This window comes from Adiantum capillus-veneris, chromosome 7, assembly GCF_014529385.1.
Source record: "Adiantum capillus-veneris isolate H3 chromosome 7, ASM1452938v2, whole genome shotgun sequence".
Classification (NCBI taxonomy): Eukaryota; Viridiplantae; Streptophyta; class Polypodiopsida; order Polypodiales; family Pteridaceae; genus Adiantum; species Adiantum capillus-veneris.
Genome location: NC_140937.1, coordinates 124588472 through 124606393, shown reverse-complemented (window position 1 = coordinate 124606393; position 17922 = coordinate 124588472). Strand labels below are relative to the sequence as shown.

The 17922-nt window shown below is 43.8% G+C and overlaps 1 protein-coding gene across 2 annotated transcripts in view; it reads right to left on the bottom strand.

The window, feature by feature from the left end:
- The window catches only part of LOC147454564 (vesicle-associated protein 1-2-like), a 48510-nt gene extending 38892 nt beyond the window's left edge, over positions 1-9618 (bottom strand). The window contains exons 1-5 of one of the 2 annotated variants that reach the window (XM_086516473.1): positions 9478-9618; positions 9114-9256; positions 8966-9039; positions 8724-8805; positions 8465-8580 (exon numbers count right to left, since the gene is read on the bottom strand). In XM_086516473.1, the coding sequence (XP_086372599.1) occupies positions 8465-8580; positions 8724-8805; positions 8966-9039; positions 9114-9162 (321 nt within the window). In that variant the 5' untranslated portion in view covers positions 9163-9256; positions 9478-9618. The remainder of the gene's footprint in view (positions 1-8464; positions 8581-8723; positions 8806-8965; positions 9040-9113; positions 9257-9477) is intronic. The other variant, XM_086516474.1, reaches the window with a different exon arrangement.
- Positions 9619-17922: the final 8304 nt, after the last annotated feature.

The window sequence follows — 17922 nt, the reverse complement described above, 5'->3', positions numbered from 1 at the left end:
GCATTAACTATAGAGCTCTCAATAAAATCACCATCAAGAACCGATTCCCTATCCCAAGGATTGATGATATTCTCGCAATAAGGATTAGTTAATCCGACATCAACGAGGTCTTGTGTAGATCTAGATGCGATTTCTAAATACATTGCCAGGAATCATGGTCCTAGATCTCCATGGATTCTATGTGATTTGACTTGAATGTGACGTGAACGTTCAACGATTGTTGTCTTTGTGCATGTGCTAGATTGGTGTCGTCTAGTGCGTCAGTACTTAGAGTCAGTGTCTACTGAATTGATTTATGGCTTATGTCTGTTTTTGCAAGCGTAATCGAGGGCTAGTACAATTCTTTCAAGAAGGGCATGTCAAAAACTGATGACATGGCATTACCACCTGGACACCAAAATCACTTTATAAGTTGTTCCAACTTATGGGTACCTGTCGACATAGCCCAAGGGACACGAGATTAAAGAACGCTGATTGGACAGCTATACAGAAATCTGAAAATCGCGCTAACATGTTGACATGGCAAGCCGTAAGGAAATCCAAAAAACGCGTTGCCTTTGCTGACGTATGTCACAAAGTGATGACGTGGCTACCGACAACAAAAACCCTAATTTTGCAACAATCGTAATTTTTGGAAACCCTAACCCTAACTGCTGGCTAAAACCCTAAGTGGCTCAAAACCCTAAAAGCTGGCGCTAGTGCCACGTGGCAACAATGTACAGAGGTCCCGGAATTTGCAGAAGCTGGGAAAAAAAAAAAAGCAAGCGACGTTTTTTTTTTTGCATGCTTTTGGCTACGCAAGGGAGATTGAGAGAGAATTTGCTTTATTTTTGCTCTCTAGAGAGAGAGAGAGATTGCTTTTGAACTGGAAGCTTTTTGGGGTTCTACTTTTGGGCATCCCTTGTAATCTTTATATACGCAGTGAGGGCCTCACTTCTCAGAGCATCTAGACGCAGAGTCTAAGAGTGAAACCCTAACCGCTCTTTGTACTTTGACATTGATTTAATACATAAAGAAATACCGAAAGGGGCGCCAGTCTTTGGGGCCAATATCTCTAGGCACGGAACTCCGCCAAGGCAGTGCAAATCTATTGTGATCTGTGAATTGTTTTGAAGTGGTTATTTGGTGCTATCGCGATTGATTCTTGACTTGGAGTGTCTAAGGCTGTTACACGTGGCAGCTGTACGAAATTCCTCGATTTGCGTTCACAACTTTTGGCGTAAGATTTTGGACCAGATGCTTTTGGAACTTAAAGCTTTTGAACTACTTGCTTTTGGGGCTCTGCTTTTGGCATCCCTTGAATTGTTTAAACTTTAAAAGAGCCCTTCAGGCCTCACTCTGCAGAGCACTTGGTCGCAAAGTCTAAGAGCAGAGATCCCTCGGGAGTTGTACTTTGCAATAATTAATGATAAAGAAATACCAAAAGGGGCGCCAGACTATTGAGCCAATACCTTTGGGCACAGAACTCTCTCTCTCTCTCTCTCTCTCTCTCTCTCTCTCTCTCTCTCTCTCTCTCTCTCTCTCTCTCTCTCTCTCTCTCTCAATATTTGGTAATTTTAAAGTTTTTGTTCATGTGTTGCTATTGATTTCACGCTTGGAGTGTCCAAGCGTGTCACATGAGTAGCCCAGACCTGTGAGATTGTCGCGGAGACAAGTTGTCGATGTGGTGCGTGCAGTGTTGCTGGAGGTAACGCCAACCGAAAAGTATGGCAACGAGGGGCCTTCCACCAAACACCCATTGTGCCCTGAGGCACCGGCTATTGTGGCTCACAGCGACGCGAAGGATGTGAATGGCAACCTCTAACCATTTGCCCAACCTAATGGCATCTAAGACAATGATCCGCGCGACCAATAACCACCACCCTCTGTAGACGGACTTGCTCTATGGTGGGATCGCAAAGTCCTACAATATCCAAGAAATGGGTTCCCCAAGTGAGTAGAGTTGTATCCGTGGTGTGCCGATCTATGTAGCCAATGAACCTGGTATAACCAAGCCCCACCTAGCATAGCCGCTACACCAGTAACACAACCTAAGACTAGGAACGATGGAAAGGAGAGAGTGACTCAAAAACAAGGAATCCTTTGCTGGCAATCAAACTCCTCCACATCGAAATCAACGCTCAAAACCCAACAACCAGGTCCCTGCAATAATAGGAGAGCGACCGTATAAAGACTCGGCCCAGCAATCGTCTGAAAGTTGCACCTAAAAAATGCCATTGTATGATGAGCTCCAAGATCTGCCTTCGGGGCTGTCGAGGACAGCCTGAAGCCACTCCCAAATTGTGCCGCGTGAAGGAGAACTAGCAAGGTCCTCCGTGGTCAGGTTGTATGTCTAGGTGGAGGGTGCGTGGGCAACTGTAGTGACACCCAAGGTGGTGGCCGCCATGGAACAAGAACTGACCAAGGGATCTCTCTCTCTCTCTCTCTCTCTCTCTCTCTCTCTCTCTCTCTCTCTCTCTCTCTCTCTCTCTCTCTCTCTCTCTCTCTCTCTCTCTCTTAATGTTTGGTAATTTTAAAGTTTTTGTTCATGTGTTGCTATTGATTTCACGCTTGGAGTGTCCAAGCGTGTCACATGAGTAGCCCAGACCTGTGAGACTGTCGCGGAGACAAGTTGTCGAGGTGGTGCGTGCGGTGTTGCTCGAGGTAACGCCCGCCGAAAAAGTATGGCAACGAGGGGCCTTCCACCAAACACCCATTGTGCCCTGAGGTACAGGATGTTGTGGCTCACAGCGACGCGAAGGATGGGAAGAGCAACCTCTAACCATTTGCCCAACCTAATGGCATCTAAGACAATGATCCGCGCGACCAATAACCACCACCCTCTGTAGACGGACTTGCTCTACGGTGGGATCGCAAAGTCCTATAATATCCAAGAAATGGGTTCCCCAAGTGAGTAGAGTTGTATCCGTGGTGTGCCGATCTATGTAGCCAATGAACCTGGTATAACCAAGCCCCACCTAGCATAGCCGCTACACCAATAACACAACCTAAGACTAGGAACGATGGAAAGGAGAGAGTGACTCAAAAACAAGGAATCCTTTGCTGGCAATCAAACTCCTCCACATCGAAATTAACGCTCAAAAACCAACAACCAGATCCCTCCAATAATAGGAGAGCGACCGTATAAAGACTCGGCCCAGCAATCGTCTGAAAGTTGCACCTAAAAAATGCCATTGCATGATGAGCTCCAAGATCTGCCTTCGGAGCCGTCGAGGACAGCCTGAAGCCACTCCCAAATTGTGCCACTTGAAGAACTAGCAAGGTCCTCCGTGGTCAGGTTGTATGTCTAGGTGAAGGGTGCGTGGGCAACTGTAGTGACACCCACGGTGGTGGCTGCCATGGAACAAGAACTGACCAAGGGATCTCTCTCTCTCTCTCTCTCTCTCTCTCTCTCTCTCTCTCTCTCTCTCTCTCTCTCTCTCTCTCTCTCTCTCTCTCTCTCTCTCTCTCTCTCTCTCTCTATCTATCTATCTCTATCTATATATATATATATATATATATATATATATATATATTAATGTTTGGTAATTTTAAAGTTTTTGTTCATGTGTTGCTATTGATTTCACGCTTGGAGTGTCCAAGCACATCAGTAGCCGAGACCTGTGAGACTGTCGCGGAGACAAGTTGTTGAGGTGGTGCGTTCGCTGTCGCTGGAGGTAACGCCCGCCGAAAAGTATGGCAACGAGGGGCCTTCCACCAAACACCCATTGTGCCCTGAGGCACCGGCTATTGTGGCTCACAGCGACGCGAAGGATGTGAAGGGCAACCTCTAACCATTTGCCCAACCTAATGGCATCTAGGACAATGATCCGCGCGACCCATAACCACCACCCTCTATAGAAGGACTTGCTCTATGGTGGGATCGCAAAGTCCTACAATATCCAAGAAATGGGTTCCCCAAGTGAGTAGAGTTGTATCCGTGGTGTGCCGATCTATGTAGCCAATGAACCTGGTATAACCAAGCCTCACCTAGAATAGCCGCTACACCAGTAACACAACCTAAGACTAGGAACGATGGAAAGGAGAGAGTGACTCAAAAACAAGGAATCCTTTGCTGGCAATCAAACTCCTCCACATCGAAGTCAACGCTCAAAAACCAACAACCAGGTCCCTGCAATAATAGGAGAGCGACCGTATAAAGACTCGGCCCAGCAATCGTCTAAAAGTTGCACCTAAAAAATGCCATTGCATGACGAGCTCCAAGATCTGCATTCGGAGCTGTCGAGGACAGCCTGAAGCCACTCCTAAATTGTGCCGCATGAAGGAGAACTAGCAAGGTCCTCCGTGGTCAGGTTGTATGTCTAGGTGAAGGGTGCGTGGGCAACTGTAGTGACACCCAGGGTGGTGGCCGCCATGGAACAAGAACTGACCAAGGGATCTCTCTCTCTCTCTCTCTCTCTCTCTCTCTCTCTCTCTCTCTCTCTCTCTCTCTCTCTCTCTCTCTCTCTCTCTCTCTCTCTCTCTCTCTCTCTCTCTCTCTCTCTCTCTCTCTCTCTCTCTCTCTCTCTCTCTCTATTAATGTTTGGTAATTTTAAAGTTTTTGTTCATGTGTTGCTATTGATTTCACGCTTGGAGTGTCCAAGCCTGTCACATGAGTAGCCCAGACCTGTGAGACGGTCGAGGAGACAAGTTGTCGAGGTGGTGCGTGCGGTGTTGCTGGAGGTAACGCCCGCCAAAAAGTATGGCAACGAGGGGCCTTCTACCAAACACCCATTGTGCCCTGAGGTACCGGCTGTTGTGGCTCACAGCGACGCGAAGGATGTGAAGGGCAACCTCTAACCATTTGCCCAACCTAATGGCATCTAAGACAATGATCCGCGCAACCAATAACCACCACCCTCTGTAGACGGACTTGCTCTATGATGGGATCGCAAAGTCCTACAATATCCAAGAAATGGGTTCCCCAAGTGAGTAGAGTTGTATCCGTGGTGTGCCGATCTATGTAGCCAATGAACCTTGTATAACCAAGCCCCACCTAGCATAGCCGCTACACCAATAACACAACCTAAGACTAGGAACGATGGCAAGGAGAGAGTGACTCAAAAACAAGGAATCCTTTGCTGGCAATCAAACTCCTCCACATCGAAATCAACGCTCAAAAACCAACCAAGTCCCTACAATAATAGGAGAGCGACCGTATAAAGACTCAGCCCAGCAATCGTTTGAAAGTTCCACCTAAAAAATGCCATTGCATGATGAGCTCCAAGATCTGGCTTCGGAGCTGTCGAGGACAGCCTGAAGCCACTTCTGAATTGTGCCGCGTGAAGGAGAACTAGCAAGGTCCTCCGTGGTCAGGTTGTATGTCTAGGTTAAGAGTGCGTAGGCAACTGTAGTGACACCCACGGTGGTGGCCGCCATGGAACAAGAACTGACCAAGGGATCTCTCTCTCTCTCTCTCTCTCTCTCTCTCTCTCTCTCTCTCTCTCTCTCTCTCTCTCTCTCTCTCTCTCTCTCTCTCTCTCTCTCTTAATGTTTGGTACTTTTAAAGTTTTTGTTCATGTGTTGCTATTGATTTCACGCTTGGAGTGTCCAAGCCTGTCACATGAGTAGCCAAGACCTGTGAGACTGTCTCGGAGACAAGTTGTCGAGGTGGTGCGTGCGGTGTTGCTGGAGGTAACGCCCGCCGAAAAGTATGGCAACGAGGGGCCTTCCACCAAACACCCATTGTGCCCTGAGGTACGGGCTGTTGTGGCTCACAGCGACGCGAAGGATGTGAAGGGCAACCTCTAACCATTTGCCCAACCTAATGGCATCTAAGACAATGATCCGCGCGACCAATAACCACCACCCTCTGTAGACGGACTTGCTCTATGGTGGGATCGCAAAGTCCTACAATATCCAAGAAATGGGTTCCCCAAGTGAGTAGAGTTGTATCCGTGGTGTGCCGATCTATGTAGCCAATGAACCTGGTATAACCAAGCCCCACCTAGCATAGCCGCTACACCAGTAACACAACCTAAGACTAGGGACGATGGAAAGGAGAGAGTGACTCAAAAACAAGGAATCCTTTGCTTGCAATCAAACTCCTCCACATCGAAATCAACGCTCAAAAACCAACAACCAGGTCCCTGCAATAATAGGAGAGCGCCCGTATAAAGACTCGGCCCAGCAATCGTCTGAAAGTTGCACCTAAAAAATGCCATTCCATGATGAGCTCCAAGATCTGCCTTCGGAGCTGTCGAGAACAGTCTGAAGCCACTCCCGAATTGTGCCGCGTGAAGGAGAACTAGCAAGGTCCTCCGTGGTCAGGTTGTATGTCTAAGTGAAGGGTGTGTGGGCAACTGTGGTGACACCCAAGGTGGTGGCCGCCATGGAACAAGAACTGACCAAGGGATCTCTCTCTCTCTCTCTCTCTCTCTCTCTCTCTCTCTCTCTCTCTCTCTCTCTCTCTCTCTCTCTCTCTCTCTCTCTCTCTCTCTCCATTACACAGGGAGAGGTGTGCTTTAATAGGCTATAAGAATTCTACTACTACAGCAAGTGGCCAAAAAGTAGGCGTCCCCGAAACCACCCCCCCCGCATTCTACTTTTTCCAACGCTAAAATCAACCCCCCGCGTCCTCTAAAAGCTGGTGCACGCTTTTTATATTATAGAAAACAGTTGCAATCTGCGGATGACATAGAAGAGGCGAAGTTCCCCTCCTAAGACCCCCTAATAAGCACTCTGACATTATTTCTTTAATCTATAATCAAAGTGTTGCGGTTACAACTGCTCTATTTGTACACACTTATACCTGATTTCGATCGAGCCTTGCCCATTAATTTACAGGCACATGGCTAAAAAGCAAATTGAATATCATCAGCTAAATACAACCAAGTGCTTAGTGCACTTTAAAAGCATTGTTATTGTTATAAATAAGTAACTATCTGTAGACTGAAAAGTAGGATGAATAGAAATAAAAAAGTGCCACATCAAGTGAATCCATACCATAGTTACCCGGAACGCGGAACGAGAACGGCAACGGGATCCCTGCGGAACGGGGGAACGGCTAGGGGTTCGGAACGGGAACGGCGCGGAGCGGGAGGTATAAAAAACACCCAAATAGTGCATTTTTTAGCTCCTTGTGTTTAAATATAAGGAGTATTAGAGTGCTTTGACTCTAATACTCACAAAAAACTCGACCATTCAACCTTGCTATGACTAGATGATGAGAGGGAGAGAGAGAGAGAGAGAGAGAGGGAGAGGGAGAGATTTGAGAGAGTGGGAGGGAGAGGAAGAGAGCTTGAAGGCTTGAAGCCTTGAGCCTTGAGAGAGTCAGTCTTGAGAGGGAGAGATCTTGAGAGTGTGAGAGGGAGAGAGCTTGAGCCTTGAGGATTAGCTTTTGGAGAGAAAGGGGGCGGGGGGTGCATTTTATGAGTCCTTGAGGCCTTGCACACTTCAAAAAGAAGCCCAAACATTTACTTCAATTTTTTCAATTTTTGCCAAATTTGTTTGTAGCTGTTGGCCGTTCCAGGGGCATTCCGGAACGTTCCAGAACGGCCGTTCCGGTTTGCACAGGCCACCCGAAACGTCACACGTTCCGGGACGTTCCGGAACATTCGGGAAGGGAACTGCCCCCCGGAACGGCGGAACGGGGGCTAGGGGGCGTTCCCCGGTAACTCTGATCCATACACCCTGCCACATCACCTTCCTGCACTCTCCCAAATTTTCTGCCGCAATGTGCACCATGATTTGCAGCACAAGTCACACGCAGATGGGCTCAGACTTGGGCAGGCAGAATCTTCACAAGTTTGTGTATATTCCTTTGTTCTCGACAACTCATTAAAATGTGACAATTCTCTCTTGACAAATGTCTCTCTCAGTGGGGCAGGGCTGTTTTTCTCTCTGAACCAGAGCTGATTCTCTCTGTCTATTCCTTACTTTTGATTGAATTTGTTATTCTGAAAAGCACTATATGTTTTCAAAAACCACTGCTTTTGAAAACATTCTCTAGGACAAATTCTCCGTCCACTGCAATAAGTTTATCCCTAAAGCCCTTCGAATAAACTTGAGAACTTGATTTGAGTAGATGCAATAGAGATACCTATTCATTGTTGATAAAAGCAAGTCTAAACAAAAGTAAAGTTTTCATAAGTGAGCCCTCTAACTCATGGAATGGCATGTGTTGATCGAAATAATGAAACATATCATTCATATACCTTGTTGCAACAATCAGAGAGTCCCTTCCATCAGAACTTAGCGACAAAGATTTAAAAAACAAAATGCAGCTTTGCTTCTAGCAAACTTTGATTCAAGCAAATTGCTCATAGGTTGCTCTTTACCAATGCAATGTGTTACGCGTATACAATGTAGCCAACTTACACATCCATGATTGGACTTTGCTCAGTTAGAAGCCATGCAAAATAACAAAACAAGGCTTTCTGATCATCCTCATTTTAAATGTAACATGAAGACAAATAGCTCTACTCCAAAACAAAAACCTGGAACAGGCCAGGAGCCATCTAAAACAGAGTTCTGGAATGCTTACAAGGTCTTGCGAAATATCTTGCTCATCAAACCCATTAGGAACTACTACGCTTTGCACAAGAAACTTATCTTTACACTGCATGTCCAGAGGAGCTTCTCGTTGCGCTTGCATTGTAACTGTATTGCAATTAAGGACATGAGCTTCAATTTAACATGGATTTCTCCGCATGCACCAATTTCTGTTTTAGTATAATAGAGCCCCACAAAAAGAAAAGAAAACGAAAAAGAATCAAAGCTTGTGATCATACAGCAGCATTCACCTGTGATTTCACAAGAGCCATTTGGTGAGACCAACCCAGTATTAGGCCGAACACAGTACTTCTTAGGTGATGTGGTTTTGACCTACAAAAAATGTGACCATGCTCGTTGAGATTTCTACTAAACATTTGCACATTAGCTATTACAGAACCTCAGAACACAGTACTAATCTAACGTTAGCACAGCAGACCAGAAGAATAAGATCAACCCTACCCTCAGACGGAAAACAAGAGTAAACACTGACCTTGAAAGCAACATAACTCTCGGTTGTATTTGAAAGCTGGAGAGAGCATGAAACCTGCTTTCGGACTTCAACTGCTTTACATACCGAGAAAGTTAGATCCAAACGGTGATTTGAAAAGACAGGAAAAGAGACTAGCCGGTAGACTCACATTGGAACTGTAGCTCTCCAGGCTGGATGGAGAGAAGCTCAGAATGCATGGCCAACGATTTTCGATGAAGTAAGAGTTATAAAAACCTTGTGGCAATCAAGTCTATTCAACTCTCAGATCATGCCACTTTTCAAGCTTTACGCCTGCATGTTAAGATGGACACATATATTGGAAACCAGAAACTGTAATCCATCTCCGAAGCACATGGATCGTTCGCAAGAAATCTGAGAGGAGCATGACATATGCATGGCTATGGCGCGAGGATGTCTAAATAGCGGAACGCAAACCAGGAACAAATTGGGATATGGGAGAGGACAGGGGGTGCAAATGCGGTGTGCGATCGGGCACCAAAAAGAGCACATACCTGGAAGAAGATGAGCTGTGCAGAATTCAATTGTAGCAGGCGAGGTAAACAGAAGCTTTCGCGGAAGGTAGGCGGGAGAGGAGAGGAAGAGAGAGCAACGCGAGAAGTGTGATTAAAACACTTGACGCCGTCAACTTGCCGTCAAATACTCACCTATCCGTTTTTACTCCCCCATGCCCTTTCCGTAAGGATTTAGAATCTAGACTAGCTACCATTCTCTCCTAGAATCTTTAAAAGCCTCACTATGTAGTGACACGCAAAGAGTAAGGAGAAGAGGTAGGGGGCTACGGCTGTTTTTTAAAATAATTTAAGAAACGGTAAATCTTTCTCATGATGCCATTGTGGGGGTGTGTAAGCTATCCACGCCGCTCGACAACTGTTGTGTACAATCTGTTAAGGCGACAGAGCACAGGATTCACATATGATTTAAGCTCATCTGCGGTTGCATAGATGCAAGCCAATCTGTGCAAAATTATGCGCCTGAGGTCGAGCTTGCCATGCAGGCCTTGGGAGGTTTCGGGCCAGAGAGAGAGAAGGAATGCTGGGAGGTGCAAATAATGCTATGTAAAGTTGAGGCACTTGTCAGCGAGCAGTGCCTGCAAGGTTGGTTTAGCGCATTGGGATCCTAGTCGAGGGTGATCTGTATACGTTCGAAACCTGTGGAGGAACTTTTGCGGCCTTTTACTAACAAAGCAAAATCTTATCAAAAGGAGAGAGGAGTTGAGGTGTCGAGGGAGCTTTTTTCATATTTTTGCTCAACTAAGCAATTAAAAAAAAAAGCTCGCTTTGTTCCAAAATCAATTTTTGACACTAGCTTTTTTTCTTAATCTCTCTCCTCTCTCTCTCTCTCTCTCTCTCTCTCTCTCTCTCTCTATATATATATATATATATATATATATATATCTTTATATATATATATATCTTTCATCTGTCTCTCGCTATTATATATGTATACTCTCTCTCTATTATGTGTGTGTGTGTGCACACACACACACACACACACACATATATATATAAGGGGGGAGGGTAATACAAAGAGAAAGAGAGGAGAGAGATTATATGTGTGTGTGTGTGTACGGAGGGAGGGACAAAGAGAGAGAGAGAGAGAGAAGGAGATAGATAGATAGAGAGAGATTGAGCAAATAAGGGGGGGGGGGGGGGGGGGGGGGGAAGCTCACTCCAAAAACTGATTTTGGAGCGAATCGATCTTCTTTTTTATTGTTTAATTGAGCAAAAATCTGGAAAAAACTCCCTCCATTCCCATCCTCGGAGCGAGGAATCTCGCCACCTATTGAAATAAAATATAAGATGAGCCAGTAGCTAGTAGCTACTATCACTTCACTTTTGCTAGTGGTTCCACGCCGGGTCTATCCCCCACCGCCTCTTTCGATGGCGAATTGTTGATACACACAAAGATGCACAAAATATAGAAAATTTAGAATCTAGACTAGCTACCATACTCCCTCTCCGTCTAGAATCGTAGAAGCCTTATTATGTAGTGACACGTAAAGAGGAAGGAGAAGATGACTTAAAACCCAAAACAATCTATATAATACTAGTGGTTTGAGGTCGGGCCTATCCCCCACTGCCTCCTTCGATGGCGGATTGTTGATACACACAAAGATGCACAAAGTAAAGGAGGAGTTCAATACATAGCACCCCCCCCCCCCCCCCAAAAAAAAAAAACGCACACACACCCGCACGCATCCACATAGGGATCCAAAGAAAAAGTAGACAATTGAATTTTTAATCACAATAAGGTAGCATTTAGAAGAGAGAGAGAGAGAGAGAGATTGGACTATGAATAAGCACAAGACTAAGAACAATGGAAGTTTTTGAGCTACAACATTGAAGGTTACATTATTTTAATGCCAAAGAGCCTTTCGAATATACCTAAGTAAAACCCTTTGGGTAAAGGAGCCAATAAGTGGACACGCCCCGAGAAGAGAAATTCTTTGACGGTATGTAAAAGAACCGGCGTCCAGACACGCAAGCGTGAGTGGTGGGACGGTTAGTTTGATGTAGCGTTATTCTTTTTGCAATGAAGGAGGTTCAAACCCCGTTCGTGGTTGTCATATTTTCGGCTAGGGATAGTCCCATTGGCACCGTATATTTTCACAAAGGGTTTCATAAATTTGATGCATAGTCCATCATGAGTGCTTTTGCCTATGATATTGATACTACATTCCTACATCAACATTTTGCACTCTTGCCCACTCAGATTCGTTCACGAGCATTCAAGATTTTGGATCATAGTCTTGTCCTTAACTTGGCACCTTTACCCTAATGAATCTATTTAAGTGGTGCAAGTGTTGTGTTTCATTTTGCTCTCCCTTTGACAATATTTGTCCAAGTGTTGTGCTACTAACTATGGTTATGACTCTGTACTGCTCCCTCTATTTGTCTCTCTCTTTCTCCGTGTCTTCACAATTGACTCACTAATGTTCTCTCTTTTTCTTACACTCAAAAGAATGACTCATCAAATTGTGAATGAGAAGAGACAATTGGAATAACATTTCTACGACCCGAGTAAGGTAGATTAGTTGTCTCAATATTCTATAGGCTATTGAGTCTTGATTTCTCTCTCAAGTTAGAGAAAGAACACCACCCGAGTAAGGTAGATTAGTTGTCTCAATATTCTATAGGCTATTGAGTCTTGATTTCTCTCTCAAGTTAGAGAAAGAACAACAATCTCTACTATATAGAATGTATCTTGGAGGCCCGTTGCCACCGAGAATGTTTTTTGGCGAGTGATTTTTTGGAATCCGACAAGTAGATTCCATAAAGATTCTTCCCCCCTCTCTCTCTCTCTCTCTCTCTCTCTCTCTCTCTCTCTCATTTTTTCCCTTGGCAAACACACATCAATCAAACATCGTCGTCGCCATCGCTTTTGCTCCTTTTTTCTCTCTCCTAATCCTCTCTCTCTCTCTCTCTCTCTCTCTCTCTCTCACACACACACACACACACACACACACAATTTTTCCCTTGGCAAACACATCTTGATCAAACATCGTCGTCACCATCGCTTTTTGCTCCTTTTTTCTCTCTGTTGATCCTCTGTCGGCCTCGGCCTCTCTCTCTCTCTCATATATTTTTCCAAGCAGACTTTATTTAATATTCGTTACTTTCTTGCTGATGTGATACCTCAATAGCCTCGTACCCTCCCGAACAATCTCTCTCTCTCTCTCTCTCTCTCTCTCTCTCTCTCTCACACACACACACACACACACACACAAGGAGAAGTATATACCTTAATCAATTTACATCAAGATTAATGCTAACAAAAAGAGAGACAAAATGATTTATAAACCAAGATAAACCAAAACATCTTCGCCAAATATCCAATACATACCCAATCCATATCAACTTCGCCAGCTTCAATACATGGTGGAAAATTTGTCACAAAATTATACAATCATGGGGCTTTACTCTAAGTTTGGATATGTGCATTCATAGCTAAGAGCATTGTAGACATCTACTTTGCTTAGCACGGATTGATGTATGAACATGTTTTCATTTTGGCTCAATCCAGGCACTCTCAATAAGATGAAGTACAAGTGCTTGCAAGCCAAATAAGATTTCTTCTTGGCCTCCTTGTCGATGAAATCAGGGCATGTGCAGTAGGGCTCATCCTTGATGTGCACCTCATACACCCCCACTACTGCTTGAGACTCAACCTTGAACACTTCATATGCTTTGTCTACAATGCATTTCTCTTCAATCACCTTAGCCTTTAAACAAAGAGCCAGACCAATTTTCTTTACTACCTCCTCTGCAATAGAAGTATAAAATTTGACTCTTATGCCATTTCTTAGTGTTGAACCACTGCTACTTGCTTTTGTTGAAGTAGAAGAGGAATCACCTCCACCCCTAGGAGGGAGTTCGCATTGTTGTTGCACTTATTTAATCTTTTCCATCCGTCTTCACTTAAAATCCTCCTTCAAGCATTATCTCAACTTTTTTATCGGTGAGATTTGTTTCTATATCAACCAGCCATTGGAGGAGGAGCTAGCCTTGGTTATATGTTATGATCCACTACATATCAATGAATAACATGTTTGGAATAGAACCAAAACCATTGCCTTAGTAGCCCATTTGGATGTTTTATATACCCCTCAAAGGATGGTGCTGGAGTCCCTTTACTACAAACCACTATATTTTGTCCACATCTTTTTCCATCGTTGGGGGTGCCACTACATGTTACACGATTGTGGAGAAGGGCTCTTCTGATTGCCCACATAGCTTCATTGACCTTTCGTTTCAAAAGACAAAACTTTGACTTTTCTTTGGAATTCTCACTCCCGACCATCTTCTACCTTTAAATCTTCCATGAAAATGATATTCCTTGGCCTTTCGTGTGTTGTGCGGTCACGTGTTTTTGAATTGTACTCTGGTCTACGTGTCGATTCATCCTCAACATCAATCACAATCGATGGTCCTTGCTTTTGCCGAATGATTTCTTTGTCTCCTGCAAGCGGGTGTGAACCTTATACATGGACGTTCCAGATGTAGCCTCGTTTACTACTCGTATCACTTGTGTTGGACTAGAGGAAACTCTTTCCCTGAGTCTCTGTAGTGAAAGACCCTTTCCAATATGTTTATCTTGAAAGTAACAAATTGCCTCCGTGCTTTGTAGTATTGCATTCTCCGTATCTGAAGTACATGCGTCATATGAGAATTTTTTTTAACCCTTTGCCTGCAAGCCAACTCCCATGCTTACTCTCGGGAGTGTTTGCTCCATCATCACTTCTCTCTATTGCTGTCATGATTCTTGGAGTGTTTGCTCCATCGTCACTTCTCTCTATTGCTGTCATGATGCTCCCCCGAGTGCAATACACACCTCCCTCCAACTCAACGAAGAGTCCATTGTAGGGATGTTTCTATCCATGCAATTTTCATTGCGCCACCATTGTCAAAGGAGAAAAGACTCTGTTGCATTTGCCTCTCTAGAGGGGGCTAAACGCCACTTTTTTCACATGTCTTTGGGAGTTTGTTGAGACGAAGATACAATGTACTTTGTTGTGTGCACCACCATGCTTTTCTTCCAATGAAAAAGGCATTATCGCTTCGATGTTGTAGAATATGAACACGGTGCACGAACTACATTCTGGATGGCTTGAGCTTCGTCCGCCATGAATTTATGGAAATCCGATCTCTCACATCCATGCCCCTCCATAACTTCATGTATGCACTGTCATAAATGAATTTGTGCTTCCATGTCTTCCTCTTTCATCTCACAAGTTGCAACAGTGAGCAGATCTTGCATGCTATAACATAAGACGTACGTATTAGTATACATATTGTGGTTGTTTCTTAAGATATGCCAAACTTGAGAAATATGTTCATAAAACAACAAACCTTGGATCCTAAACGTGGCATGCCATGGTCACCCAATCAGCCACTCGGTGAGTGTGATCAAACTGCACCCAAGCGTGTCGAAGATCTGCAGGTCTACTTCGTCGCATTCGATTAACCAAATCCAATCTAGATGCAGAACCGACCGTAGACACCTTGAACACAAAGCAGCGCTCCTTGCTCGAGAAACCTGCTTTTGTGAAAAAAATTATATATGCAATCCCTTTTTAACTGCAGCAAGGAGTCCACACCAAAGCTCTCCTTTGTTGCCCCATTTCTTGTTGTTGCCATGGACCTTCAAAACCTGTATTACAGAATTAAGTTACTTTGAAATCATATGCACAAACGTGAGAAACAAGTAATTGTCCTCTACTAAGGGACCCATTGCTTCAGCAACATTTAGAAATTCTTGCTCGCCAAGTACATGGCTAGAGACCCCCTCTTGCATCAAAGTTGTTGTCACAAATACTTTTGTCCCACACATTTGTATGCTTCTTTCCATTTAAACTTTTGATTCTTTCTAAGCAATTGATAAAGAGGATCAGCTACATGTGCATAATGTGGAATCCAAATAACATAAAAGACACATGCTCCTAAAAACCTTCTAACCTCAGTGATGCTAGTGCATGTTTCTTTCATTCTTTGGATGGCATCTACCTTTGTTGGACATGGTTTCCTACCATATGGATTGCTTATGTGCCCCACAATGAGCACTTCATTGACACCAAACATAGACTTTTTCCCTGACAAAGTAAGATTCACTTCTTCCAACCTAGACAAAATTTTATCACAATCATTTATGTGATTTACCACAAACCTGCGGCATCCCTCGAGATCCAAAGCTTCATCTTTGTCACTTTCTTCACATCCTTTGATAGGAAAATCATCAATGAAAGGCATTAAGATTTGAGGAATAAAGTCACGTAAGATCTTATTCATCCCATTCATCATATGTGCAACTGAGTTTGTTACTCCCTGCAGCAACGTACACATCCTTACCAAACTCAAAGGTGTCCTCATGGTTTTCAAGTCTGTACTTTCAATTGCAAGCTGAAATTGATCATACCCTGAGTAGAGATCCCCCATCGAGTAGATTGCCCTTCCTGCAAATGCCTTTGCAAACTCATCCATGATCGGTCCTGTACCTACATTTCTAATTGACACCTTGAGTCACTGGTTGCATATCTTGGATGAATCGTAGAGCACCATTCTTCCTCGGACCTGTGAACCGCCTGTTAGTAGCTCTGCTAACTTTGGCAAATGAGCCTTTGGAACCGGAATAGGCCGTAGATTCCAAGGCACATGAGGTATTGTGAAAATTACCATAGGAGCTATAGTAGAAGGATCAACACATCCTATCTCATGTGGCTCAAATGCAAAAGCCTTACAATGCTTTGAAAGCATTTCTTTGAAGCACTTTGTCTCCTCCTATGCTAGAAACTCCGCAACCAATTTGCAACTCTTGAAAAGACTCCTTTGTGAAGATATGCCCAATCTTTTTAGGATTCCTCAAATTTGGTTGCAAAGAAGCCTGCTCAATATTTTCCCTATTGTTGGGTGGTAAGGGTGAAGCTACTGGTTTCACCGTTTTTGCTACACTCTTGTATTTAGTTTCGACATGGACTTTTGGGCCAAGTTTTTGATCTTCTTTGAAGGCTTCTATGACTTGATACATTTCCATAGAGCATACTTCCACAATACTATTTTCAAGATGCAAACTAGGCTCCATTATAGCATCAAGCTCACCCATAGTATTTACAAAAGAAACTTGCTCACACAAACCCAAAACATTTTCAATAGACTCTAGTAACCCACTCTCTTTCATTCATATTTGTACATTATGTACATATTGCCTCTCACATGTCTTCAAATCTTCAAGTTTTGTAAAACATATTGATCCATTCCTTGTTACCAATGAGCCCGTTGAGAAAGTTTCACCTAATTTTGGATCAAGCGAGACCCTTTTTTTTTTTCTATACCACTGCAATCCTACTTTACAATGGTACTTGGCCAAAACCTATCATTTCCCTATGGTCATGAAACTCTTTGCTCACCTTTGGTAGAGGATGATCTTTGAGGTTGTCATGATTTCTTTCATGGTTTACACAAACTGTGAGAAATTGGACAACATGTTTACCATCTTTGCTTCGTATTCTGGCATATGTTGAACCATTGTCCATTACCTTTGTTTCCATTTGAACTCCCACAATGTAGGGTTGTCCAAGGATGAGATGAAATGAAGATATATCCTGTACAAAGAAGTTTTGGTCAATTTTTACATCACCTATTCTCACATTCACACTTGGACATGCTGCATACAATTCAATGGATGAATTGTTTGCCACTTTCACCATCCAACCATGATCTGTGTCCAACCATTTGCACTTGTTGTAGAGACTCTTTGACATTATGTTTATTTCTGAACCATGGTCAATCAAGGCAACAAATGGCTCTTCAAGATCACCTACCTTGACCAAAGTTTCTATAGTAGCCCTTGCCCAGTGACTTCGTGACTAATAGCTCCTACGAATAGCTTCAACTTCTTCATCATCATTTGAGAAATGCACTTGCTTCACTCTCCCACTAGATCGGTAGCATCCTACCACAGCTCCATCATCCTCCTTATTTCGTAATTGCATCCCTTGTGTCTTCAAGGTTTCTTCGTCAACCTGTGGACGAGCAGCCTCAACAAGAGTTTGCCTCTTTCTCTTGATGATGTCAATGATCTCCTTGTGGAATTCATGCTTTGCAATGCCAAGGACTTCTCCCAGAGTGAACTCAATATTGCTATTCAAAATCCTTTTCTCCAAGACTTTCTTCAAATCTGTAGCAACCTCAATATCAGATTGTAGTTTATAAGTTGGGCCTTTTGTTGGCTCTTTCTTCTTTCCTGTTGTAGACTCCTCCATGAGTACTTCAGGTGGATATGCTCCTTGTGTTGTGGGTGTTTGGGAAGGCATTGAGTTGCCTCTTCCCCCACTTCTAGAAGCTCTTTTTGATGGTGCTTCATCAACATTCTCACGTATGCGCTTCTCTTGTACAATAGCCTCATTTTGTTGGCATTTTGTAATATAGGTATGCACTGACAAT